The following is a 27,970-nucleotide window of genomic DNA, read 5'->3' as shown; positions in this document are numbered from 1 at the left end:
TGAGACAAATAAATGCAAGTGCATGTGTATCAGTGAGCATATTAGGCTGAGAACAATTAGTGTGAGTGATAAATACATCCACAGCTAGCTCTCAGCTTCATTAAGAGCTGTTCTGAACTGCATAGTAAGTGCTGGTTGTAGAAGCTTAGGCAGATAGGAGATGGACTCGATGAGTAACTGCTAAGTTAATAAGTTCTGAAAAATAATGGAGGAAACAAAGTGCTCTGCCAATTGAATAACTCTAGTCTGTTGTATCTCTCATGGCTTGAGCATAACAGAAATAGTTACCTGGCATAAAAGACCAATTGAAACTGAATCACTGTTTCATTGCAATTACATACACATGCAAAGACAAACAAATGTGTTAACTAAGGATAAGCAGCATAGAAATCAAGTCTAAGTCAACCATTATTCATGTTTGTCAGACTGCCAGACACATCTTTTCATTTCAGATTCACATCTGTGTCATACTAGATATAGTAGATGGAGAAATCATTAAAATGACAAACTCCGCATACTGTTGGCCTTTAGTGCCAACACATTGTGTGCCATCAGCCTTCCAAGTTCAGACTTTTGGGAGGTAATAGCTGCTTTACAAAACAGTGAAAATAGACAACATAAAACCAAGCCAGCTCAGAACAGAAAGGAAATGGTTTTGCAAAGCTGTGGACAGATGCATAGGCACTTCATCTTCCAGCCTGGGACAGAAAGGGCAGTGCAACTGCACAGCTCTAACACGACTTTTGAAAAGTGATCAAACTCCAGGAAGTGCAATGACTGAATACAAAAGTCTGTTTGTAAAGTCATGCTACAGGAGAGCTGAGCCAATGTTCTGCACAGCAAAGCAATGAGCAGTCCATCGATAGGTTCAGCTAGGACATACCATAAATGACACTCCACAAAAATCCACTTTAGTATCACATTTCCAATATCTCTCCTTGCCATCAGCAGTCTGCCACAGATTTTAAACTTGTAAAGCTCCTTCCCATTGAGCTAGATTTTTTTTTTTCCTATAAAGTGCAAATAAGACTCAGGTTTTTCCCACTAGTTCCAATGATTGTTGTCTTGCTTACAAAGTGATCAAAAGACAGTTGGCTGAGCCACTACCTTTTTTTTTTTTTTTTTTAAATTAATACCCTGGTTATTTTTTCCAGCAAAAGGTAAACAGAAAACAAGGGTTCCTTCTGCCAGACGCAGGGCATGACAGGAGGCTGCCTTAAGTACCGTCAATGTAAGATGCACAGACTAGACAGAGACACAACCAGTGCATTCTTGTGCTTAACAAGAACATGCCATGGTCCACTGGAAACGGAAGTCATCTTTGGGGTCTTATTTCTTCACAAAGTTCAGAAACAGTTGATTAATCTTCATTAAGAGCCGCTTCTCTTTTCCTTGCATCTACATCAAAAAGATAAAAAAAAAAAAAAAAGGTTAAGTCAGAGTTCTGGTAGGGTTCATCCAAAAATGAAACATAATAAAGTTGGTTTATTGTCAATGGATAGCACTTCCCATTTCAGACTCTTGAAATAAGTTCATTACATGGACTGAATTGTTGTATGAATCAACATGTTAACAAGTTAGTCACACTGAGGTTTTGTACATTTACCCCGCTGAAGCTGAATACAAATCATACAGTATGCAAGTAGCCAATAAACTTTCAGATTCTGGATTTGCAATAATTTCCCTCACCTGCCCTCAGCCCCTTGCTCATGATGGGTGAAGCCTCTATTTGCTCTGCCTGCCAGCTAGAGAAATGACAGCAGTCTACTCTGAAAAGCATTTGACTAATTATGATTTTGCCAGCTGTGTAGTACACATTTGAAAGGGGAGCAACACTGCGTTTTGAGGAACTGCCTGCAGCAGTCCCTGAAGACTTAGCCAGCATACCTTTGAGTGTGAACATAGGGTGTCAGAGCACATCTAGACACTCGTCCATTACTTGCATGTGAGTAGTGCAGTACCAGGCACTGCAGCTTGGAAAGCTGGGATCACCTTGTCCTGGGCTTCTGCACAAATGTCTCTGGGCTGTGAAACACAGCTGAAAGTAGGCAGTTCGTATCACGATCACAGTTATGCTAGCAACTGCCTGCCAAAAGGTGCACCTATATGTATGTCTGAACTTAGTTTCTTTCCAACTCATAATCTATACGTTCCAGGGTTGTTATGAATGTGCCCACACAGAAATTACTTGTAAGTAAAAGACAAAACCCTTTTTGCATTACTGCAGTCCACAGATGCCCTTCATTAATACAGAAGACAGGCCCTATTCAGCTCGAACATTTAGAGAACATGATTATGAAATTGTTTATGCAAGTTTCATGACTGTGCTAAGCAATGTTTGGAGGAGATTAAATATGCTTCCAAATAACCAAAGAGCTTGGAGATTCCCAGTGATTGGAGCAGCTACCTAAGGTAAGACAATCTCAGCTGCACGTTTGGGAGAAAAAAAAAATCAAGAGCCACCTCTCCCACATTCCTCACCATGGATGCTGAGGCCAGGCCTTAATTTTCTTCTTTCACAACTTTCCCACTTCACATAAAATCACTGACTGTTGATTAGAGACGAAAAAGCTTTCTGAAAAATGAATGCCATACCCATCTAGCTACAGAGTTATTCCCAGTCTGTCTCTGCCTTCGGGGGGAAATGAAAAAAAAATTCAATGCAATTTGATATTTCAGGTGAACATTTTTAAGAGTCATACCAGTTAAGTTCCTGAACTTTTTTTTGGCTTCTGCTCTTTCTTCAGCATCAAAATACCACACAGTCATGGCATACCTGTAAAAGAAAAATCGTACGTTTGTTTCAACTTTCGCTAATAAAATAGAGCACCATTCTAAAGTTTAATTTTCAAAGAGAAATCTAACAATAAAACAACTGGATTAGTAAATAAAAAGTATGATACACATGTCACATATTTGAAGACAAATATAGACAGCATTTTAAATGTCTACTTTATCAAGCACAGAAATATAGGTGAGAATTTCTGCTTGGAAGCACATAAGAGTGCACAGCCCCTGGTAACAGAGGGCAAAAGTAGCTTACAGACCTCTGCATGTTTTTCTGTTCTGGGATGCCTTTAGGCAGCTTGGGGGCTGCCCTACGTCACATCAGCTTTTCATAGCCTGCTGACAGATGGTAGCCCCAAGAATCCCTGTAGTGTTACAAGGGCAAAAGTGTAACCCAGCATCTCCCAGCTAAATAGCTATGCCTGGCTTGCAAGACTTCTCCTGTCACTGGCAGAGGGCTTCCCCCCCGCCCATCACATAAGGAACCTTATCATTCATGCCTGCTATTCCTCAACTGATATTTCCAGTGACTGAAATACAAAATCTAACAATCTTTTTATGCACATGTGTGTTTAAACATGATAGCACAATTTTAGGTACAAACAACATAATATTGGTCAAAGAAATGCTTTGCTTTTTCCTGGCCAAGTCTCAAATATACTACTTACCTGGTTGCATAAGAAGGCTGGACTTCATGTGGGTTCCTTCGATCTGACCAAAAAAAAAGCAACCTGTCAAAAATTGGCTCAACATCTGCTACATAGGACTTCCCCTCTGGGAATATCCGAAGAATTCCACCATGCAGCTGAAAGAGAAGGAAAAGGTTACTTTATACACATATAAACACCCACATATTCATGTGAACAATGACTTATTTTTCCCTCCTCAGCACCCAACAAACACAGAACAAACATTTAATGATAACCAAGACAGTTACATGACAACACTGGAACTGTACACTACATCTCCTGGCCACCTCAACAGTTTGTAATGTTTCAGCATAAACATCTGGCTAAAGTAAATGATTCAAGATAAAGAAAACACTGGCCCTGTCACAAATGCCCATAAACTTCTGAGTTCCCAGTCACATCTCTAGAAGCAGTGGATACCACAGGGGAGGTAAGGATGTTCCATTTCACCACTGTGAGATCAGACTGTCACCCCCAACAAGTGCAAGATGCTGCTCATGGTATTTCAGAGTCCATATCCAATCATATGAGTTAACTTTTACACCCTAGGAAGAATGAAGTCTTTATTGTTGTATTTGTAATTCACTGTAATATGTTCCCTGAATCTTCCAGCCATTCTTTCCCCTGCTTATGAAATAGCCTGGTTTCCCTACCACATTTCTCACCTTCCATTTGCCACCGGTTTCATGGAAAAAGTCTAGAGATCTGTACTCACTGTAGAAATTGTAGATGAGCCCTGCTGCTGTTAGAGGACTCTTTGGAGGCTTTTATGCTGCACCACAAAGTGCAGGGAAGATGCTGTCAACCCAGCACTGACCTGACTTAATACCTCCACACGGCATGCAAACCTCAGTAAGAAACTATTAGGTTGGGTTTAAAGCCACACAGCTGCTTTCACATGCCAACATAGTTATAGAGCATCTTATAGCGCATCTCCTCCAGCACACATTTGCACAGTATTCAGGTCACAACCGTGACCTACTCTCCACCTGCATCGTGGGTTTCAGAGAGGTTTCTTATTGTCCACTCAGGTGCTTCCTCACTATTGCAGTAAGCATGCAATGCAAAAAATCAGATATTTGCATTTTCTTCCACATCTCCTTTCTTCATTTCATTGTATTGGGATGTTTCCTAATCACACTCCCTGTAAAAGAATGTGTTTTCATCCAGCTCAGAGTTTTTAGTGGCACTGTCTCTAAATCTGAGCTCACTTTTGGGAGTTCATAATATTTATGTTTCTTTAAAGAGAAGCCACCTAATACTGGGCAAAACAGGTCAGAGAGAAAACAGGGCAATTCGCAAAAAGAACAATGAAAATGATTCTTTTTGGTAGTGGTAAATGGTTGCACAGCATTGCAACAACAGAAATGTAAAAAGACATCTTGCAGTTCTACAAACCCTTATTTTGTTTCTAACTTCAAGGTACAGTAAATTCCAGTCTGACTTCATTGTTTTATAATACAAGCAGAAACAAGCACACTGCTCTGCCAGGAGACCCACTGGTGGAGTCAAAGATGCAGAGAACAAACCAAGCCACGTGCTTTTTCCCATCACATCATAAGGATGAAAACCACAAGTGCAGCTGACTGAAGATCCTCTGTAGGTCAGCTTAAAGGAACAGCATGAAGAATACTTCAGTCACAAATTCAGGCTGTCATCTTATTCTGCTCCCAGAATCCACTTACTCCTTAGTGGATTATGGTTCTTTCTAGTGCTTCGTTACTCTCTTCTCTAAACAAAGTATAAGTGCCAGCAGCCCAGTGCTTAGGTCGTTATTCTATTACAACAAAACAGTATGTGTGTGGGATGGGAGAGAGAATGATAAGGAAACAGTTCAGATTCTTACTTCCAAGGGGTTGCTATAAACACCACGAAAATAAATGTAAAGCGATGAAGAATGGACCAGCTGTTCAAGTTCACCACAGTTCACAGAAACAGCCAACAGTTCCAAAGCTCTGTTTCTGAAGTAATCATCCTTTCATGGTCTGGCTCAGCCCTGTGGCTCACTCACCTTGGAGTCCCAGTTCTTATTCAGGTAATAAATACAGGTGATGCAGCGCCCGTCACCATTTGGGTTGTCCACGTGACGAACGTACCCGGTTCCATTTCCAGGATAACAAGCGACCATGGCCTGAAAGATAAAGGTTGTAGGAAATACATTTTCAGAGATTTGTTTTTTTTTTCCTTTTCTGATCATCCCACCACCAATTTAGCTCAGCATTTTTCAGATGGTCAATCCAAACGCTGCAGCAGACCCTACCAGAAGGGATTCTCACACAAGTTTCTCTTGCTGGGTGGATCAGCCAGCGCGAAATTCCAAGCAGGAAATACATACCTTTCGTATTTCACGGTATAAAAAAATGAATGAAACTAAAATACTGTTATGCATGGTGCAAGCTTTTTGATCTTTACAAGCTACGTGACTTTGAAACAGTTTGAGCTGAAGCTTGCTTAGGTTTCTAAAACCAAGCAGTCATTGCAAAACTGATTTGCCAGTCAAAATGAAAACAGAAAGTGATCCCAGGACATCACATCTTATACCTCCATCCTTTATTAATAATCTTCCAATTTCTGTCATATATGTCCCCATGGTCCAACACAAAGTGAGGTTCCCCAGGAGGTGTGGGTAAAAGTCCACCGAACAAAGTCTGTAAAAACCTGCAACTCTTGTGCTGTTTGCACAGGGCAGCACATGTTTGCTTTCACAGACTGAGCCACAGAACTAACCAAACAGCTTTCAGAAGAATAGTCCTCTTTGATCATCTCCAGAGCTGCTGATATAATCGCGTAATTCACTGTTTAAATTTCACCTTGAATGGTGAGATAAGCTTAATATGAATTATTCCAAACCACATGACCAAATTAAAAACAACAGGTCTTAAAAGGGTTTTTACAGCGAAAACATTAAACTTGAGTTGACTCCATTATTACCTTAAGCAGGCTGTGGGATAAGAGCAGGAGAAACTGCTGGTTAGATACCAGATCTTTGACTCAGCATTGCTCCTTCATAACAGGCACTACTTGGTAGTGACACCAGTCGCCTTCCTTGGCGTTTGCTCCACTAAAAATGTGGCAGTAGAAGTCTTGTTCCCACCCCTCCAACATCTCCATCCAGTACTAACAGAAAGAATGATGGGAGACAAGAGGCTAACTCTGGTTAGAAAACTGGGCACAGCATTCAGATGTGGTCTCTCAGGGCTGAGTAGGGGGAGGATGATCACTCCCCTTCGTCTACTGGCTGGGCTCTGAGAATATTGCCCTGGATGCTGCTGTGCAGGGGCATGCTCTGGACTCCCTTTCAGCCTGCTGCCTACCAAGACCCCCAAGGTCCCCAGGGAGCAGAACTGCCTGGAAACCCCCAGCCTGCACTCTTGCAAGGTGCTCCTTCCTTCTCAAGGGCATGACTTTGCATATGTCCATGTTGAATTTCATAAAGTTCCTGTTGGCCTGTTCCTCCAGAACATCTAGGTCCCTGTGAGTAGCAGCCCTGCCCTCGAGCACATTAACTGATCCACCCAGCTAGATGTTATCTCACATTTGATAAGATTGCACTCTCCCATCTGCTTCAGGTCATTGATAAGGAGGTTAACAGGACTGGTCCCATGACAGACCCCTGCAGTGCTGCATTTGTTACCAGTCTCTGGATACACTATGACTGACTAACCACTATCCTCCATCCCCAACCACATCTTTTACCCATTGTTTTCCAGCCATCCAGACCATAATATCCTAACTTTAGATACTGAAGTATTGTACGTGCCTGTCCCATGGAAGAAGATGTGATTGTGCACCACTTGCACAACCTTCCCTAATAATCCACCAAGCACAGTTAATAACAGCATTGAAGATGTGGCAATATAGGCTTTACCAAGAACAATTTAGATTTACATCTAAGAATCCTAGGGTTTTGGCTTTTTGCTTCCTAGCACATGCTAAAGCCATGATGGGACAGGGACAGAAGTCACCGTCAGCCAGCACAGTGGATCCATGGACTCTGCTATAGGAGCAAAAGGAGCTGGCCAATTAGGATGTGTGCACACCTACAAGTGCAAAAATATGGCTTTGCATTTCAAGTGATGTAGGAATTGGCTTTGCTTCTTCCCCACAGCCACCAGCAGAGCGGTATCTGCAGGTAACCATAAGACAGAGCTCGCTCCTCACCCAGGCACCTCAGGCCACAGCTGCTTTGGTGCTGGTGCCCTGCAGGGGCGGGAGATCATGTTGAACAACAGCAAAGGCATCTAATTCTCAGTAATAAACCCTCTTCCATCACGCCTGGCTGTTGGCAAGGTGCCTTGCCATAGGCCCCGTCTGCTCTATCGTCCTTCTGTTGCTATAAACGGCTCCGTAGCTGAGCTTACACTTCACTGTCAGCCTGAGAACAGCTGTAAGGGCCAGTCTACAGCCTAGCACTAGAAACAAGTTTGTTATAGGGACAAGCCTGGTGGAAGCCATAAGCCAGCTGTACCTGCAACGAAGAAGGGGTCTGAGGGGGCTATACCCTCAGAGAGCGGCACAACCCCCCTCATACATCCCCCCGTCCCAGCTGCCAGCACAGCAGCTCACGCAGGCCCACACCTCACCAATCTCATGCCAAGCAAGCTGGATTATATTGAATAATTAAGCCAGTAACCCTTTGCTGGATCGGGTCCCTGCACACCAGGGAACGTGACCCTGGCAGCTGAGAGGGCAGGGAGAGAGGCAGTGGTTTTGGGCAGCTGGAGAGTGGGGTGCCAGCCTCCACCTGCAGCCAGCACAGCCACCCACTGTGAGAACGTGCACCCATGCCACCAGTGCACAGGCTGGCTCCACAGAGCTGCACTGATCCCACCAGAGAGGTGATGCACAGGGGGAATAAAACCCCATTGTTGACTGATGCACATTAAACAAGGTGTTAACACAAAGTTAGAGAGACCTTAAGGAAGCCTTTGTTTGGAGAGCAAACATCACTGCAAGATTACTGAACTGCTCCCCAAACTATCCAATATTGCTACTATTTCTTAAACACCATAATCAAAAAGATGCTGAAAAATAATAGACTTCAGGCTAGATCCTTAAAGTGATTTAGGTGCTTGGCTTGCCACTGAAATCTGGCCAGAGTTTTCCCTGGCCTCCCCTACGCATGTTCTGTTAGCAGAACTTGTGCTTTGACTCTGAGACATTGATGCATTATTTATTTATTTACCACATGCACCTTTTGCAACCACAACATGCAGAGCCCCCGGGGATGAACCAGTAGAGCAATTCCCACAGAAATCAAACGCTCTGGCCACACTTTAACTTAACTTTAAGAAGAGAAAAAGTTTTTAGTATTAGCAGCAGCAAACGGAGAAAAGCAGAGTTGAAATATCCTTCTTCCTGGCATGACGAATATTTAAACGAAACCTTAAACAATGAGGGGAAATCATTCTGGTCCTCCTAGAGCCTGTTGAAACGATATCAAGCTTTATCAGAGTATTGTCTGGAGCAGCTCCAGAGCAGATCAAGCTGGCCTCAGCAGGGACTCCAGCTGTTAGCACTACTTTTGGATTCATTCAAAGCAAACAAGAAACAGGAGATGAGATGCGTGACCCAGACTTAATTTAGGTAATTGGTGAACATCAGCATCTGCCAGTTTAGTGCATGGGCTAGCTGCAAAAGCTGGAGGCTGGATCATGCTAATCAAATATCCACCTCTCTCAGGTGAGGGAGTGTCAATGAAAACCTCTCCCTATCCTTTTTCACTGTCATACCCAGACAAGCACACTCCTTTTTGGGGAGTACCTCTTTTCATCAACCATCTCCAATCCTAAACTAACTACAGCAAACACCAGTGAGAAATGTGCCCAGCGTCTTTTACTTGGCAATACAATCCGCAGCAATTTCTGTTAGTCGGGTTAACATCCCATTGTACACACTCAGAGGAAGTTCCAGCAATCCACCTTATTTTGAGTTGAAACAGATGAGTGTCTTACACAACAGCTGAACAGTTAAAAACTTTGATATGCAGATGTCCGTGTTTGCAGTCACACACACCACAGTTTGAAGACCAATGCTCTAGTGGTTTAGCTGACAGTCAGAAATTAAAGCCTACAAAACCTGGAAAATTAAAAGCAAATCATCAACACTGCAGTTTCTGCATTGTCATTATCAGAGATGTTAGCTTTCCCAAGAGGGTGCAAATCAACCACCAGTTAAACAAGCAGCAATTACCAGCTTTAGTAAGGAGCCAGAAATCATCAGTAAACTCCATGCTGCACAGAAGCTTTCAAAAATAAGTTATTCATCATTCAGTTTTAAGTATTACGCTCAAGTCAGCCAGAGAAATCTGCAAGTCAAACAGCAAGACACCAACGAAGTTTGGAGATGGATAAAAAACAACAGTTCCATAGAGAAGCTTTTTTCCCCCCTGCCTTCCAATGCTTTTAGGAAGGCGAAAACAAGTTCTCTTAGCCGATAGCCAGGACCATGCTGTGAGGCATCATTCTGCTACATTTCATAAAACAAGCAGCGCTGGAGTGGACTGATACTTGGAACAAAATGCTTCAGAGAATATCCCAGCTAGAAGATGCTCATAAGACGAAACAACCACACACTGCTGAACAGGAAGCCATGATGGCAGCAGGTATACCTGCCTCCTTGCCTGCCTGCACTAAGCCAGCGCCCTGACACGCTCACAGGGCAGGCTGTGCAGGTGGTGGTGTAACCCCACACCGATCCCAGCCTCTCCTCTCCAAACTACATCTTGTACAACCAGAGAAAGCTGACCTGTGCAACTCTACCTGGGCAACACAAGCCACCTCTACCCATTAACTGAGCACTCTAAAATATGCTTCTTCCATTATCTGCACCAGACTCTTCCTGGACATTGCTGAATAGCTGCCATTGTTGATCCCTAGCATAGATGACACCTGCATACAGCTTGTACATCGAACAGTTAAGTTCAGAATCACTTGTAAATTCTGTTAGTTGAAAGACACTCTATAGACACAAAGCAACTTTGACTCACAATATCACTTATTGTGGCTGTCTGGAAAACCAAGATATTAGTAAGAATTAATGGTGCTACAACCACTGCAGCTTTCAGATATGTTTATTTGGCTGCATACTTCCAAGTTTACCAAATTCCAGTCCAGTAAGTGGTATTCAATCCTGAACTCAAGAGCAAACAAAAATCACATGAGCAGATTTTAGGAAATGAGGACTACTGGAGTTCACTTGATTGACTTAGGTCTGAGTGCATATTGTACTCAAGCCGGTTTTAGTTTGCAGACTCGCACAGCATACAGCCAGAAAGCGAAAGGCACACAGCATGCTCTACATTAAAAGAACATGAGTAGTCTGACATTTCAAGATCAAAGACAAGAGATTCTCAGTTGAGGCTTGCCTGACACACAGGCACAACGGGGTGTTTCTTAAGTACTTGCTTGTTGCACCCAATTGCGCCCAAGTGTTTTCTACTGTGTAGCATATAATGGTTAAGTATAAAATATTCATGAACATTATTAAATATTAGTTTGCTTGAATTTATGAAAGTTAAAACACTCAGCTGCTATGCTGAAACAATAACTAGGAAAATTGGTCTAATTTGATAGTCTGTAGAGATGGGAGTGAACAAAGGGAAGAAAATTATGTTAAAACAGAGTCAGAGACAGCCTCATGCCTATTGCAGAGGGAATCACCAGTTCCAAGAGGAGGGTGGGAGGGTGAAATCCTGCTCACTTCAGTCATGCAAGACATGAAATGGGCTTCAGTGGCAGTATTGCATGAAGTACCTCATTTCCTCACCTGTAACTTGATTTTCAGTCTTCAGTAAACAAGCTGTTGGATTTACAGAGCTAAGCTTAGCCTTATCTGTTTGATCAGCATCCTGCTCAGGGGAGGCAAGAGAGGGGGAAGGGTGTGAGGAAGGAGCTTGTTTTCAGAAATTAAAAAACACTGGGGAAAGAACTATAATTCGTCAGGGAAAGCCATCTGTATGTTTTCCACTTCAACTTTCATCTTCATACTGATGCTTAAACCCAAACAGTATGGAAAGCATCTAAAAAAGTAAAAACAGCCATCAGAGATAACAATAAAAACCCCAGGGCAGATACCTTCTTTCATGAAGCACAAAGCAGATCAAACTCCACAAATTCACCTTCAAGCACTGTCTGCCAAAGACTTTCTTCATTAGCTTGTGGAAGCAGCCCTACAACATGAAGGTACCTGGGATGCTGGTGGCAATAGTCTACTTAATGGTCAGATGATGCTGAGCAAACTTGATATGAAAGACTGACAGGACCCTGTACTGGTAGGCAGCTAATTTATGGAAGTCTGGAGCACTGTATGTTGGACTTCTTTAATAGTACCTTAATGCTGTGCAAGAACTTACAACTACACAAAAAATCCTGTTGCTATGGTTAGCACTTCAGCCAATTGGTCTCATACTTGCTCCTCCCTGCATGCCTGTGACTTTGATCATCAGACTGAGATCTCCCAAGAACCAAAAAGTTCATCGCTCCCTTCTTACTCCATTTTGGTCATACACATACACCAATGTAGCTCAATTACTGTTTCCAGGTGTACAGAGACATATTTTGGAGAATTTTTTGAGCACCAGCAAGAGATTGGGAATTGTGAGGGAGAGTATTGCTCTCATCTTCAGGGAAAAAGATGCAGAGGTACTCAGGTTATTCTTGTTTATTGTTCAGTTTTCTATAAAACAGAAGATTACTGAATTTCTTCTGGGTGGAAGCAAACAGAAACAAAGAACTACCCATGAAAGTTCTGTTCATGGATTTTCACCATACCACACAGCTGTTGACAACTGGCACGCTACCCAGTGGTAGCTGAAGGAGTGAGTCCCTTTCAGATCTTGTGGAGTTTATCTGTAAGGAAGCTAGGTCATAGATTGACACTGCTTTAAAAATGAACTCACCATTATATGAATCTGTAGTGGGACTTAGGAAGCTTTTCTAATGATTGACAACAAAATTCAGTTCTTCATGAACTGAAGAGTCCTATTAATGTGAAGGACAGCTTCAGCTTGTGCCTATTTTATTTCTTTTCTCAGCAGAACATCCACTTAGAGACAAATTTGGATGTCCTTCAATTTCAAGCTGGATGCCAGCGTAATGCTGCTGTGAAGTGGGAAGGCACAGAGCAGCCATGCCTTGCATTGACCATGGCTGTCTGTAGCTGCCAAGAGAGAGGGGAGCATTTGCAAACCAAGCTTTGGAGACAGCAGTGAGATTCACTGGGATCCCGGGAAGTATCCAGCAACAAGGGGAATTCAAAGTTGGACAGGCTATTCAGGAAATGGCAAAGGACCTGACACAGACAGAAGCTCTCCAGGCTCCAGAGGAGAGAAATCAGATTTTTAGTTCTCTGGGTGAAAGGGTTGCAGGCATTCACTTTCTTCCAACACCTCTTGCTTTCAGACCACTACCTAGATTCTGTCCTCAGCCTTCTGGCATGGCCAGGAGAAAACAAAATAGTGAGGTTTAAGGAAACAAATCCAAAACTGCCATAGGATCCCAACTATACTTGCAGTGAGCAGCTTTGCCTCTTCTAATCATTAAAAGGATTAACCTCCTTCCTTGTATGTTTAATTAATCTACATACTGCTGCATGCTTATCAATTTACACTTTCCTCCAGCTCCCCAGCACTCCTGTCTCACATTCTGCAAGGTGAAAATCAGGTTAAGATTTTTATTTCACATCATCTTCTGACCTAAAACTACATTTTAGGCTGAAACATTAGCCAGCCATTGTGCCTTGCACGCACACAGTGACAATACAGCTTCCGAAGAGATTATCGTGCTGTGAAGAGCAGACATGCCATCATGGTAGGACCTGAAATTTAAAAGGCTATTGCCAGTGAATTAGTTCACTCAAGGATATTCAGATTAAGCCTCCAATTAGCAGCCGTAAACATGCGCAGTGCTGCGATGTATCAATAAAGGCTGCTTCAGTTTGGAAGGACCGCCCGCCCCTCAGCTGCTGAGCCCTGGCTGCCGGCCAGCGAGATGATGGCTTAATGACAGTGCTACGTGCAGAGCGTGAGGCTATCAGCAATCAAACGCAAACTTTACTCCAGAGTGCACTTCATGGAGAAGCTGTGGAGGGAAGAGGAAAAAACCCACGCTCACTGCACACACCATCGAGGAGGCACTTCTCTTTTCTGGTTCCTACTGGCCCCGCAGCACATCCGCGCCCTCCCTTCTTACACACACGGTGCCATATCTGTGCTTTAAAAACACCCTGTGTGATTGCACTTGAGGATCATTTAAGCCTGCGCTTGAAGGTCTTTCATCACCCAGAAAACCACTCTGCTCCCCTTTCTCCCCCAGGAGGCAAACCTGGACGACCAGAGCTAATGAGAAAGCACCCCGCACATCCGATGCAGATGGAGAAAGCATCCTCTGTAACGGGTCCCCGGAGACAGGGGACAATCCCCACCCACACAGAAAGGGGAATTGTCACTGCAGGCTCATTAAGGAAATCTGTAAGGATGTCCCTGGATGTTCAGGCTCTCAGTGGGGAATAAATGCAAGGTAACCGGCAAATGCATTCTCTGCAGGGTATTCACACCTATTTGGTAGGAAGGTCATCACTCCTTAAATCCTCTCTCCTTTCATCTGTTGTCAGCATTGAAGACTTTTTCAGTTCTACTACTAATCACCCAGCAGATTACACCACACCACGTTTTTTCCTGTAAATTTAAAGACTTCTGTGTATTTTGAGACTCTTCCATGTGCATTAATAGAGGCCACGAAAGATGGCCACCAGACAGGCAAGCCTACATGGGAGTCTTGCTGCTATTAGGACTGCCTGAGCTGGCTGAAGTCCCTTTTTTCATCATTATTCATTTACTTTTAAATCTGCAGGCCCAGGGCAAGTGAACAACGCTGCCCACAAGGCTTTATCTGTCAACACGTGGTTGGTGGCACCCACAGTGCTTTCTGCGAGCATCACGCCCCAGAGAATTGCCAACGGGCAGAGGTGGCTGTGAGCCATCACCACCTTCAGGAGGACGTCGCTGGAGAGAGGCATTCTCCTTTGCCCTTTTCCCAGAAGTACATGTCCCTCCCTGCTGCCAGGGAGGGAGGCAGGGTCCAGACCTGGGTCGTCACATGAGGCAAGTACCCCAAATGTGCCTCAAGGGTTCTCCCAAAGTTGACAGCTTCTGAAGCTGCTGAGACATTCCCACAGTACATAAACAGGGATAAATGGTTCTCAAGCATTTGTTTTCATGGCAGTATCACTGAATTAAGATTAATTGATTAAACTTGTTGTCTCCTATATTAATTTTGCAGTGAAGCTGTCTCACTTGCCCCCCTCCCATCTCCTGCTCAACCCCCAGCACCTTCCTGGAGGACATTGCCGAGCTAGCAGTACACTTATCCCTGCACAGGATTTTGTGGAAATGAATATTTATAGGCAAAACTCATTAAAGTTACCTATAATAAATTACTATCAGAAATCATTTATGTTGTGTTTAAACAACATGTGTAGTCTTTAAGGCTTTGCCTGCCCATAAAGTTGTGGGGCCGTGACTACACTTGTACCTCGCAACAGCACAACCTATCGAGTGCGGGTGCAATTAAAGGGGGTGAACGTGTGCATAATGACACAGCACTTTCCCCACAGAAATGGAAAGAAGCTGTTCAAATTCAAGGTCATTTTGTAATGATATAACTACATACCTGTTCTAAGGTTAGGCAATAAAAGCCATTAGTAAATAAGTACAGTTCAAGTGTTGTAGTGCCTGCCCTCCCCATCTACATAGTTGATACTTGTACCAGCAAAACATGTGTCAACACAAACAGCAAATCTGAGAAAAGAAAACAAATACACACAGTGATGCACACAGAAAATCACAGTCCATCTTTATAATTGCAAACCCTCACAGTTGCACATCTTAAAGCTGTTGCCAAAAGCCCTTGACCCCTAGACGAGGAAGCCTGGCCCTAAACACAGCTGCCAGGCATCATCAGAGCCCAGGTTTCAGCTCAGGCAGATGAATTCCCACTTTTTTCCACTGGTCAGAGCTCTCCCACAGATTTATGCTGCCACCACCTGACAGAAGAGCCCAACCCCACAGGCCAGCTGTGCAGCAGCAGCTACCACCCACTGTGACCTGCTGGCCAGGGCAGTGGCCCCGTGCAGGGACACAGCAGCCATGGGCCACTGGTTTTCTCCCCTGCTCCATTTGTTCTGCTCCCTGCTATCCCTCTGCAGCCTTACCCAGTAATTCCCACTGCAACAGCCCTTGGGAGGCTTCTCAAAACAGAAATTGGGGCTGGGTCCCAAAGTAATGATGATGGTCTTCAGCATGAAAGGTGGTTTTTGCAGGAAGGACAGCAATGGTTGAGGAGGGAGGTGGTCAGTCTGGTGTGAGTTCAGGATATTTCCTGAGGATGCAGAAAGCCTGGAGAGGTCTTTCTGGCTCTGTTCCCTCCTTTTTCCTCTTCCTCTCTGGCAGCCAGCACAAGGGGAGCGGTAATGCAGGGGCAGCCGGCGGAGGCTGTTTTGCAAGGGTGCAGCTGGTTGGGCAGCCAGGAGAAGCAGCCCTCGTCCCCGTCCCACAAGAGGTGGGGCAACAGGCAGGGTGGGTAGGAAACCCTCTGGTGAAGGGCTCAGCTGGCTTTGCTGGAGCTGTGGGGTACAAGTGCTCCTCTGTGATAGAAAGGGCAAAGGGGGAAGGAGATACAGAGGCAGAGATGGAGGGGTACATCGGCATCATTAGTTGTGGGGGTGCAGTAGGCACTGGGTCTACCTATAGCTCTGGTCACCGTCAGCACAACTGGTGCTTTTCCTAAGCACAGCCAAGGCATCACACTAACATAGCTCATCATTAGCAGCAATTCCTTCTACAGATGGTGAGCAGTGAAACAGGCTTTTAACCGAGACCCAGCAAAAACCACGTGGAAACTAAGAAAAAAATATGTATTTCTTTCAGTTGCAGTCATCTTAAATAAAAAAATAAATTTTTTTAAAAAAAAAAAGAACAAAAGACAGGTCAACATTTTCATCTCACCCAGAACTTATCAGTCAGGTAGGCACTGAGCCTTCAAATCACAAGCTAGATGCCAGGTTGGGCATTTAAGAATATAACAGCAAAATGCACAACCCAATACTTCAGCCTTTGACCACTATCATATGCTGAATTATAATAAATTTGGCAGTGAGAACTGGCATTCGCAAATCCTCTCACTGCTCCTCTGTGAAGAGGAAGTCTGTAAAATACTTAACCAGGCAGTGACCCTTCCTGTTGGCCGGCCTCAGAGACACCATGCACATGCTGCACAGACAGGGGAAATCAGAGTACACGTTCATTTCGGGAAATGGAAGCATTGGTGAATACTGTAAAGAACAGAGTTATCAATACATCTTGGGGGACCCTAGATGTATTGATAACTGTGTACGCACAGCTAGTCGTATACCATGATTTACATGCCTCAATGGCAGGATGTGCTACAGCATTTACAGTGAAGCTCCTCCTTTTTCCACCTTCAAACCACTTCTACCAGACTCCCGATGGGAACTCAGAAGGGAAAGGTGCAGTTACACTTTATATAGTCCAGCAGCAAACAGAACATCTTAAGACTTCACCTCAGAATAGTCAAGGACTAAGACATTTAAAAAAATAAAGAAAAAGCCCACTCCTACCAAATTCTCCTAGTTCTGCATGTTTTCCCTCCCTGAAGCCTATAGCAGTCAGCAGGCCCCATGCCAGCACCTGCTGTCTGACACTGCTTTGCAGCCCAGCACCATTTCCCCATATGCATTAGTGCAATAACTGCTGCTGTTACTGGCATGAGGCAGGTTTGCCACGAGATAGTCAATTGCAAAGGTCAGAAACAAATCATAACTGGCATCTATAACATGAACAGTGCTAGTACTAGACCTTTCATCAAAAAGGGCTCTTTGCTCCCTTCCAACGCACCATATAAGTAAAAGATGTTCCACATTGCAAATCTAAAACAAAACATAGACAAAAACTTAGGGCAGCACAAGAGATCACTGCAACTTTTCCTGAAGTATTCTAAACATTCTAGTACAGTCCAAGCCAAGCGCCAAAGGATGTACTTCAGACCCATTGATTTCCAAGAGTCTTTAAAAAAAAAAAAAAAAAAGTACTTAAGTGAGTTGCTGAAGCAGAGCCAAAGCTTTAAAAACATTTGTCTTATCAAATTGTATTAAAAAATGACAGTGCAAGAAATGAGGTCTACACAAAGATTAATTATTAGCATGACTTAGACAGGAAAAATGCAAACATTTCTTGTTTGGACAGTCAGATCTAAGAAGAAAGCAAAGAAAGACAACTCTGACCAAAGGATTCATATGAACTAGATACATATTAGATTCAAAATAATGATAAAAAAAAGTTATCTATTTGCTACAAAGTAGGCTGCAATTCCCTGGTGTTTGTCAAAAGTTGTGGTTACCCTGTGCTTTCCAGCTGACAAAGCTTTGGACAAACTGTTTCCAGTCTGTGCAGACAGCATGCTATACTCTACTCCTCTAATTTACACTGTTCATTTCAGACTGGGTGGCTAGTGGCATGAACATTTACTAAGCCTTCACTGAACCATTAAGTTCAGTAAAATCTCTTGCACTTTTTCATTTGTGAGAAATCAGAGCAACAAGCAGCTTGTTCAGTAAAGTGCTTTCCATTAAGTGCTTTTCATGGTGGCACTAAGTTTCTTTGTCTATGTTATCTTGCCAAAGCACAATGACAAGAGAAAAAACAACTGCAGGGAAAAGCTCCCCTGTCAGAGAGGCAGGAGACGCATATGTGAGTGGGCGATGGAGGGGAAATGGGGCATAGTGCTCTGTCCAGATCACAGCAGGAGCAGTAGGGAACTGCACGCCTGCAAATAGTTAAGCAGTAGGAGACAGTGTGTTTGGCAGGAGCCTCCATCATTTTTCTTCCTCCACCTCACTGTCTGAACAGCCATAGAAACCTTCCTGCTTCTCTGACCAACTCCCTGTCATCTCTTTTCAGAGCAATGAAAGGTCTAAAACAAATTGCTGTGTAACGTCATGAGTAAATCAAAACCTTTTGTCAAGCCACCCCATGTTCTGTGCTAACACAGCAGTTATTTATCATCCTGAGCCCACCAAGGGGGCCATCAGCTGCCCGCAACACAGATAGCAAGAGCAGATCTTGAAACACCTCTGCCCTAGAGCTGCTCTAGTAATCCAATAAAACCTTTCCAGAAGCTGAGAAACTTGTGTTGCTGGCAGCCTTCTGAAAACATTGTTTCAGTCTTCAGCTTTGTGACAAGGATTAGTTATGATAAATCCAATCCACTGTTCCAAATTCCCTCAAGTTGCTATGCACATAGATAGCCTCCTTCTCCCTAAGTCTAAAACCAGCAACACTTACTCACCAGCTTCCCCTCCTGACCTCCTAATTCTCACAAGCCACCCACCGCAAAATGGATGAGCACTATGTGGCCTGCTGATGCCGAAGGACAAGTTGCCATTGACCTGTTTCACAACAGGAAAAGGCAATCCAGTTGAAACAGAAGCAGGAAAATATAAAACCTTTTTTAAAATGAGTATCAGAAAAAAAGTACTTTGACTTCATAAGAATCATCTTGAAAAGTTTGGTAAAAGTATTGATCTTTTCCAAGCGTGTCCAGTCTGCTCAGCAAACATCGAGATTTCATCTGATTCAGAATGCCTTCATTGTCATTGTGACTTTTATCTTCTCCCTCTGCCCCACACCTTCCACATATGAAAGGAACTGCTGAGGAAGTTGCTGAACCCCACCACCAGCGCCATCACTGCAGGAAAAAAGTCTGTCTGGAAAGACAAAATGGTGCAGTGGAGGAGACAAGGGAAGGAGAAGAGACTTCTAGGGATTAAGTCAAGAATTGCTTGGGATAAGGCTGTATTACTTCAAGCTCTTTTCCAAGTAAGTCTGGAAGTCAAGGAGCCAAGTGTTTACTGTGTAATCGAGTAAAGACACTGGGTTAACACAGACAGCTTGAGTTCTTAATGGAAAGGAAGAAGTTCACTTTTATTGTGCACATGTTGTCCTTCATCAGTGTTACAAGCACCAATGCATCTTCATTTAAGCATGTACTGTTATTAGCACTGAGCTGTAATGAACTCAATTATTAATAACCACCTTGGAAAAAGGCTGTGTACAGATTCTAATAGCAGGGACCTGCTCCCCTCCTTCCTGAAGTGCAAGCTCAGCCCGCTTGGTGAGGCGGGGCGGGGGGCACTGAACTCTGAATCTTGCAGCTTTCCCCAGCAACTCTCCCAAGGACACTTTGCCTTGCAATGCTGCACACACCCCTGGGAGTCCAAAGGACAAACATGCTGTGTGCTGAGAGGCACTAATGCCACCTGTGTTACCCAGCTGTGTGGGGAGGAACAGGGTAAGGTTTACATTGACATGTAATGAGCAATGAGCCCTTATACAAAAACAAACCAAAAGTCACCTATTTACTTAGAGCTTGCAATAGGGATGTTGACAGGCATGCCAGTACAGCTCCCGCAGCAGGTCTCCAGCTTTACAAGCTGACATAGTGGCACTGGGATGAACCGGTACCAGCACAGTTATCGCAGTGGATGGGAAAGGTGCTGAGGAAGATGTCCTACTGGTATGGGACCAACTGTGGAAAACCTCACTGCTTTGCCATCATTACATAGCTCAGGAGTCCAATTAAGACCCATCAAGCACTGCATGACTGCAAAGCTACAGACAAAAGGAAAAAAGTCAAGTAATCTGCCCTGACACTATAAATGTGCACAAACTAAGGATAAACAGACCACTTTGCACTCTACACAGTCTAGCCCACGCTTACCTCCCTTTTCTTACCAGATTAGCCATCTTCTGCCTTCCTCTGCAACTGTGACTATGAAGCACACAGGCACGCTCCTCAAGGAAGGCTGCTGGGTGGTGGGGGAGAACACTGCAACAAGAGGAGGACAAGAGGACCAAGGGCAGCCACTCAGCTGGCAAAGCCTCTGGCACAACATGCAGGTGAGATTTTTCCCAAAAATGTTTTTAATTTCTTATTTTTATTTAAAAAACAAGAACAAAAAAAGGCACCAAACCTAAGATGCTTCTAAGCCACTTCACTTGAGTATGAGCTCACATACCACCCCACAGAGGCCACCCATGCTCCTGAGCTTGCTTGTGGGCATGTGCATCACTGATTGTAAAATATTGACCCATTTTGCCAATACCCTATCCCTGCTGAGTGAAGAAGCAATCTGAAAGATTCTCTATATAACTATTACCAGAAAGAAAAAGCATCTTTTGAAAGTTTTAAAAAGTGATTGAGAATAATTTGATGACGAACAAAAACAAGAGCTAATATACCCAGGTTTATACTCATTTATTGCTCTGACTGTCAAGTAAAAATTATACATTCCTGTGTATAATTAACCAGGCTAACTAATCTTGCTTGACAAACACAGATATAAACATCAGTTTTGACACAGAGCCAAAGCAACCACTCCAGGATCCCTGCCAATGCTGAATTCCTCAGTCTGATATCATAAAATGACTTGTCTGTTGTATTTACAGTTCCAGTGGCTCTGGACTCTGCCGGCAGCCAGCCAGAAGAACAGATTTGAACTTACCCATTATGCCAGAACATGTGCATTTGATTAGAAAAAAGAAAGAAAAATTATGCATATTTCTTCTGGATGGTGGTATTCATCAGACATCCCATTGTAAACTAATTGCAAGGCATGCTGCTACGCAAGTATCAAAAATCCTTTGTGAAGTATAATGAACCCGTATATTTCTATAAGCAGTACTGCTCTTCAGCTCTGCTACCCTGCTCCTTACCTCCACACCTCAAGTCAGAAAAAGCAGTGTGTTTCACATTATTTTAATTGCAATGGACAGAATTTGAATTCTGAAGAGTATAGAGAATAGAAGCTTTCTTCTTTCATACATAAATACAACAATATTTTACCTTATTACCTGAGTTATGAGGAATGTGGTAAAAGCCACTCTAGCCCAGCCTGTGACATTTCACGTTTCTTAAATCCTCATGAACAGAAATCTTGGTAAAAACCTGCTAGGCAGGCCATGTGTTAAAACCTGCCTAAGAACACCCTATCTCATGGCAGGCAAAAGGAGACACCCCATTTTTCAGCTGTCACTCACAAGCCACCAAGTGCCACCACCACAAAGTGCCAGCTTCTCCTGTGACATTTAGCAAGCCCATCAGTGTGCTGGTGAGCAGGAAAAGTGTCACAACTACAAGTGGAAGATGTGAAAAGTGTCCCAGAAAAAGCAAAAGGCCTACATGAAGATTCTGAAGCATGTGTTTCAGAAGAGTTCACATCCCACAGGGACTTCTAAGCAAATGAATCACATATTGGAAACATATTTTTTAAACTTCAGGCCATATACTTGATACTGAACAGGAGCAGTTGGATTATGAGCTAAAAACAGTCACAGGCTTTCCTCAGAAAAGATCAGCTCCTGAAAATAAGGCAAGGAGCCTTAATCCCATTTCTAGCCAGCAGGACTCATCAGCACCCAGCACACGCAAGGTGAGCTCGAGGTCCCCAAAGGCAGCCCTTATGTGGATTTCAAACCCCAACAGCACCCGAGAGGGTACCAGTGACACAGGGTGGGACAGGCCGCAGCCAGGACCAGAGTGCAGAGTCCAAGCCGAGTGCCGCCACGCCGGTTCGAAGTCCCTTCCACCCCTCACCGCAGGCACCAGCGCCTCCAGCGCTGACTGGGACCAGGCTGTCACGCGGCTTCTTTCCTGGAATATTTTCCCACCTCTCTCTCTCTCTTTTTTTTTTTTTTTTTTTTTTTAAAATGTTGCTGCTTTCAGTTATACATTTATAATACAGGGATTATTCTCCAGGACTGACATCTCACCTCCTACAAAACTTTATAAATGCCCCTTCCCCCGGAAGTTTTACACAACATGGCAGGCCCCCGTGCCACCTCTGCACCTGAGCAGCACTCAAGTGGGCCCAAGCTTTACTCAGACAGGGCCATTTCCACTGCCCCAAAAGCCCCTGGGGAGCCCAGCTAGCACCAAGAAGGGACTCTGGGAGAAGGGACTTTGGGACAGGAGGAGCTCATCAGCACTTCACAGGCAGCCCCCGGGGGCACTTCAGGTGACTGGCCTGGCAGGGCAAGCTGCAAGCTCACTTCCCAGCCCCGTCCCCTCCACCAAGCACCAGAGCTCCTGCAGCATGGAGACCGGTCCCTAGGACCAGGCTGACCTCCTCCTCAGGTCACAGCATCCCTCTGTACGAGGATGTGAATCCTCTTGCACCAAGAAGGCTGACCCCAGGTCAACTACACCTTGGTGAGGTCCTCATCCATTTAATTTCTGTAAGTGGGCAACCCTTGTATTATTTTACTAGAAAACGGGAAGTCTAGGGGAATGCAGAAGCCAACAGGCACTATGTTGGGTCTGCAACAGAGTAGCACTCTGGAAGGATGTTGTCTAGTTATTTTTATCTTTTAACCATGTCAGCTAATATTTTTAAATATGGCTCGTTCCAAAGATAAATTTGGATCACTGCTCTGCAAAGATGAAAGGTTACATTTCATTATCAGCCCTCAAATACCAACCAACAGCTCTTAAGTGTATCCGGTGCTGTTGTAAAAACATATCTTCCACCCATTCTCTTTGACGCAATCTTAACTTTCTTGTAATGGTGTTGAAAGTCATATGGAAATAGCAAAGTCCTAACTGACTGATTTCTCATATGTAGATGCAAGGAAAGCTTCCTTCAGTGTATGAAAGTCTTTCTTGCCTCTTTTGTTTTTCTTGGTAGTTACAAAAAGCAAAAGCATGAAGCACATTACACTAAGCAGACAATAAGCTCACAGAAGTTCATTTGCTAAGCAAACCTCCCCCCTCTTCCAGTACTTAGGCTGAAAATTAAAGACATACTTTTGTTTTAAAAAGGCTCACACTTTCAACATACTGCTCTGGACACTTAGTCCCATCTGTCTAATACCCCCACATCCCAAACCAATAAATTAAAGTGCTGATCCAGTGGCTCAGAAACAACTCCCTTTCCCAAACATGTGGCAGTTTTTTGGGCATCCAATTCTGCTTCTAGTCTAACTGGTAAAATAAAAGACAAATACATTGAATTTAAAACTGATTTTTTATTTTTAGCATATGCACTCACAATTCTTCAAAAAGATAAACAACATGGGCTGGTTTAATGGCAGAAGGGAAATGTCCATAGGCGACGTGGGAGCCTGCATGCACTGCAGTAGTCATTTGGTTAGTCACAGGAAAAATCTTCCTGCTGAAGATGTCCCACATGCCAGCTACAGATGACAGCTACTACTCCCATATCCATGGCATTTATTATTATTATTATAAAGGGATTGGTTACTATTAATTTCAGATGGAAATTCATCTGCACACAGCTTTACAAATTATATTGAGTCCCTTTCAATCCTGGAGTATAGTATAGCATTACCATTTGTTTGGAGTCTGATACCTTTCCTGCTAAAGAACAAGGGCCAAAAAAATCACTTTACAGCAAGTAACTTCATAATTATTTATAAAACAAGCTCTGTCCTGCATTGTTATTATTGGTACAAAAATGACTGCAAGAACACAACTCAGTTTTAAAGTCATCTCTACAATCCAAATTCACTCCCCAAAAGACCTTTATCTCCAGCCAGTGCCAACAGCTCTCATGCACACAGTTGAGTTTTCCCCATAAAAACCTGACAAAACAGCACTGCACTTTCAGCAGTACTCAGGCACACAGAAGAACAAACTAGGATGTTCTTACAGGCATGCCAGAGACGACTGGTTATTTATACCTCCCTGCACCAAACAGGCTCCTACCACAACTAAGTCAACTTCAGTCAGTTTCCATTTAAAAGTAAATCTACTCAAGCTCTAACTGATCAGTACTTCAGTGGGGCTAAGCACTAGATCAATGCTCCAGCCTTATTCTCATCACTGCATGTAGGTGTGCAGGGGCAGAGAGGTGCATGCACACACAGGTCTTAAGGTGTTCCCAAGCAACTGGTAAGCATACTTTTTTTTTTTAATATTATTTTCTGTTAAAAAATTACATACATACTTATAAGAACAAAACAAACACAGCACCTGTCACGTATCCCTGTAGTTTAGTGCAAGTTAGGATGAAAAGAAATGCCTAACTTCACTTTTGTCATGTTTCTTTGTTGGTTTGTTTTTTTAAAGCTTTATCATTTCTATTTCTCACGCATCTCAAAAAGATGTGAATGTTTTGGAAGCATGCTATTACAGAATTCAAGTCAGAAGAAAAAAGAAACCTGGACATTTTGAGCATTCAGGACAACGAAACAAAGTTGGTTCCAAGCCAGTCCAATTTGCCACTGCAAGACGAGGTACAAAAAATGAAGTTAGCCCAAACTAAAGTAACTACATGGCAAGGGCAATGAAATTTTATTGGGAAAGACACCTATGATGGTGATATACAAGTGCCCTCTCCACTCCTGAGCAAGAAAGCCTACAAGAAAAATAATTCTCCCCTTCCAAAAAGAAAGTTTGCCACACTCAAACAGAGCATCCCTTATTTTGTACCACATCCCCGATGCTGCAAGGACAGCCTCTTCAGCTGCAGGGCACTGGCAGAACACTGAAACTAGTTCGGAAAACACCACCGCATGGGCGCCAGCAGCCAAGCAAGGCGATGCCAGCCGCGTACGTGCACACAGAGGGGTAGGGAGCTCTCCCGCCCACCTCAAACAGCCCTCCAAGGGAAAACCACGATCAAGGCCAGGCTTTTTCTGCCAGGGTGCTCCCAGCCCCGGCGGTGCCGGCTGCCCGCAGCTGGGAAGCACCCGGGGTGCCGCCGGCAGCAGCCCCGCTCCTTGGCGGTGCCCGGCGGCACCGGGTTCGCCCTGACCAGAGTCGACAGCGACACAGGAACTGTAGGGGGAGGCGAGAGGGCTCCTACCCGTTTCCCGGCCCCCGGGCACGGCGCGGCTTCCCCGGGACGGGCACGGAAAGTTTGTGCGACCGCGGGGCTCCGCAGCCCCTTACCTTGGAGCGCTCCTTCACGTAGTACTTGCCGAGCCGGCTCCCGCAGTACATCACCAGGCGGTCTATCAGTGTGAGGAGGAAGTTGATGGCCTCGCAGCCCTCCTCCGTGCCCCCGATCCACTTGATCTGGTCGCCACGGAGGTGCCGCTTGGCGACGCCGCGGCTGGGGCCGGCCAGCTGCCCGTCGGCCAGCTCCCCGTCGCGGTGCATCCGCTTCACCCGCTCCAGCACGCAGTCCCCCACCACCTCCCCCAGGAAGTTGTCCAGGTAGCAGAAGCCGATGTCGTGCAGGCAGGGCACGACGTACTCCAGGGCGATCCTCTCCAGGTCCAGCCGCATGATGTGCCCCAGCGGCATGGCGCGGCGGGGACGCCTCGGGAGGCGACACCCGCCGGCGCCAGGCCGAGCACCGCGGGGGCTCCGCCGCCGCTCTGTGCCGGGTCAGGCCGGGACAAAACTTTCCCGGCGGCGGCCGCCCGGGCTGCGCTCAGCACCGCGGCCGGGCACCGCGGGGACAGCAGCGCCGACGGAGCCCCGCGCTACCGCTGCTGCAGCTACCGCTGTGCGAGCAGCGTGCGCTGCTGGGGAGCCGTGCGGGAGCGGCGGCGGGCGGCAACCCCCGCCCGCTTTAAGGAGCGGGGCGGCAGATGGCCCCGCGCTGATTAATACGCCTGCTACGTGCGGGATGTGTGCTCGCCCGCCCGCCCGATCCCGCGGCGCCGCCGCCGCACGTGGGTGGAGCCCGCCCGGCGCGCCGCGCCACGCCCGCGCCACGCCCCCCGCCGCCCTGGTAGCCAATCGGTTACCAGGGGGCGGGGCCAGCCCGCGGGGAACAAGCTGCGGGGCTTTCCACACGTGCGCGCGGGGGGCGGGGCCTGGTAGGTGTACGCCCCGCCCACCTGTGGACTGGGCGTGGCCAGCGCCATTGAGGAATTCCCCCGGGGACCCTGGTGCGGGGCGGGGGCTGCAGGCGCTGGGGGGGTGCCGGGGGGCTGCCCTGCCCTGGTGGGAGCACCGCTGCTGTGCGCCTGTTCATGCGTTTGTACCGTGTAAAACCCTCTATGTGACAAAATCTACATCTTCCTGGCTGCTTTCCCCCTCAAGTTCCTTGATCACACGCATAGAATCACAGAATCATGACGGTTGGAAAAGCCATCCAAGATCATCTGGTCCAACCATCACCCTACCACCATTGTCACCCACTGAACCACGTCCCCAGGCACCAGGTCCAACCTTTCCTTGAACACCCCCAGGGACGGTGACTCCACCACCTCCCTGGGCAACCCATCCCAGTGCCTGACTGCTCTTTCTGAGCAGAAATGTCTCCTTATTTCCTACCTGAACCTCCCCTGGCACAACTTGAAGCCATTCCCTCTAGTCATCTGCAAGAAGAGGCCGACCCCCAGCTCCCCACACCTATGTGTGGAGAGTGGTGTGCCAGAATCAAGTACGGGTAAAGGCCAGACACCTAGCCTTTCTGTCAGGTGCCATGCTAACACTTTGACAAGTCAATGGCTCAGAGATATATCTTTTGGCTGTAGCTGAAGTCTGTCATTACAGCTCCGTTCTTATCCTTGTGAGAGTTTGAAGTGGTTAGGCATCTACCTGAAAAAGCCGTCCTAGAAGATCTAGAGATGAGTCTTAAAGTCTGAGCCCACAGCCCCACTTGCACAGTGATGTTCACAGAGTTGTAAATATTTTTATTCCACAGGTGCCAATAAGTCGTGGCTTCCTTGTAAAGGAAGTTGTGGATTCCCTCATAAAGGCATAAAACAGGTGTGAAGTAAGGCAATCTGCAGTGTCACCCACACCTTTGGGTATCATACCATAGAATTGTAGAATGGCTTGGGTTGGAAGGGACCTCAATGATTGTCTAGTTCCACTCCCCTGCCATAGACAGCAATATGTACAAGCTTTATTTACAGTGCCATGTATCATGGGCACAAAGGCATCACCACGTCTTAATTAAAATTTTACATCTTAGGCTTATATATGAGCTATTCCTCTGCCATGTGAAGTTCTGTTTGCCCTTATGCTGTAGAAGCTTACATTTTCCCCTCTAAAATTAATTCTGTATTTTGTTACTTTCCTTTCTAGGATCTCATTTTTAAAACTGTTCCAAGTCGTGCGCATCTGTTGCTTGCCCCTACAGTATGTTCTGGGAGAGCTCGGGAGATTGTGACAGGGCGTTATCATTTCAGCAGGGTGTTTCTAAGTTTTGTTTTAGGGGACAGGAACAATTGGTAAGTGTCAGTAAAGCCTGGGTACCTTGTTGCACGGTAATGTATTTTTTTGACAGTAGTTCACAGATGCACTTTTTTTAGAGCAGAGAGTTGTAAACACTGAGAGTATTGTTTGCAGATTCTTCTCCAGAAGCCAGACCACTTCAGTGCCAAAAGCTGAATAGCCAAGGCCCCAGAGAAGTGGGAAAGGGGAAGAGTATTCTTTGTATTGGTTAGAAACTGAAAAATAGGTTTCTCATACCTCACAGTATGATTTGAAGAGCTG

At 45.1% G+C, this 27,970-nt stretch overlaps 1 protein-coding gene across 1 annotated transcript; it reads right to left on the bottom strand.

Moving 5' to 3' along the window:
• Nucleotides 1–933: 933 nt before the first annotated feature.
• On the bottom strand, nt 934–26,161 carry EGLN3 (egl-9 family hypoxia inducible factor 3). Its single transcript, XM_084520484.1, has 5 exons — nt 25,463–26,161; nt 5,488–5,607; nt 3,456–3,592; nt 2,703–2,776; nt 934–1,398 (listed from the first exon to the last, which is right to left on the bottom strand). The coding sequence occupies exons 1-5, from the start codon at nt 25,817–25,819 to the stop codon at nt 1,361–1,363; spliced, it is 726 nt and encodes a 241-aa protein (XP_084376610.1). The 5' UTR covers nt 25,820–26,161; the 3' UTR covers nt 934–1,360.
• Nucleotides 26,162–27,970: the final 1,809 nt, after the last annotated feature.

Source organism: Aythya ferina (genome assembly GCF_964211825.1).
Source record: "Aythya ferina genome assembly, chromosome: 5".
In the NCBI taxonomy this organism is placed as follows: domain Eukaryota; kingdom Metazoa; phylum Chordata; class Aves; order Anseriformes; family Anatidae; genus Aythya; species Aythya ferina.
Note: the sequence above shows the minus strand (reverse complement) of the source record. Positions and strands in the feature narration are given on the sequence as shown.

Bases quoted from the DNA above. Each gene is read 5' to 3' on its own strand.
- EGLN3 (XM_084520484.1), bottom strand. From the start codon at position 25,819: ATGCCGCTGGGGCACATCATGCGGCTGGACCTGGAGAGGATCGCCCTG. The intron at 5,608-25,462 runs GTAAGGGGCTGC...TTTATCTTTCAG, and splicing joins ACGTGAAGGAGCGCTCCAAG to GCCATGGTCGCTTGTTATCC. The intron at 3,593-5,487 runs GTGAGTGAGCCA...CTTCTCTTTCAG, and splicing joins ATAAGAACTGGGACTCCAAG to CTGCATGGTGGAATTCTTCG.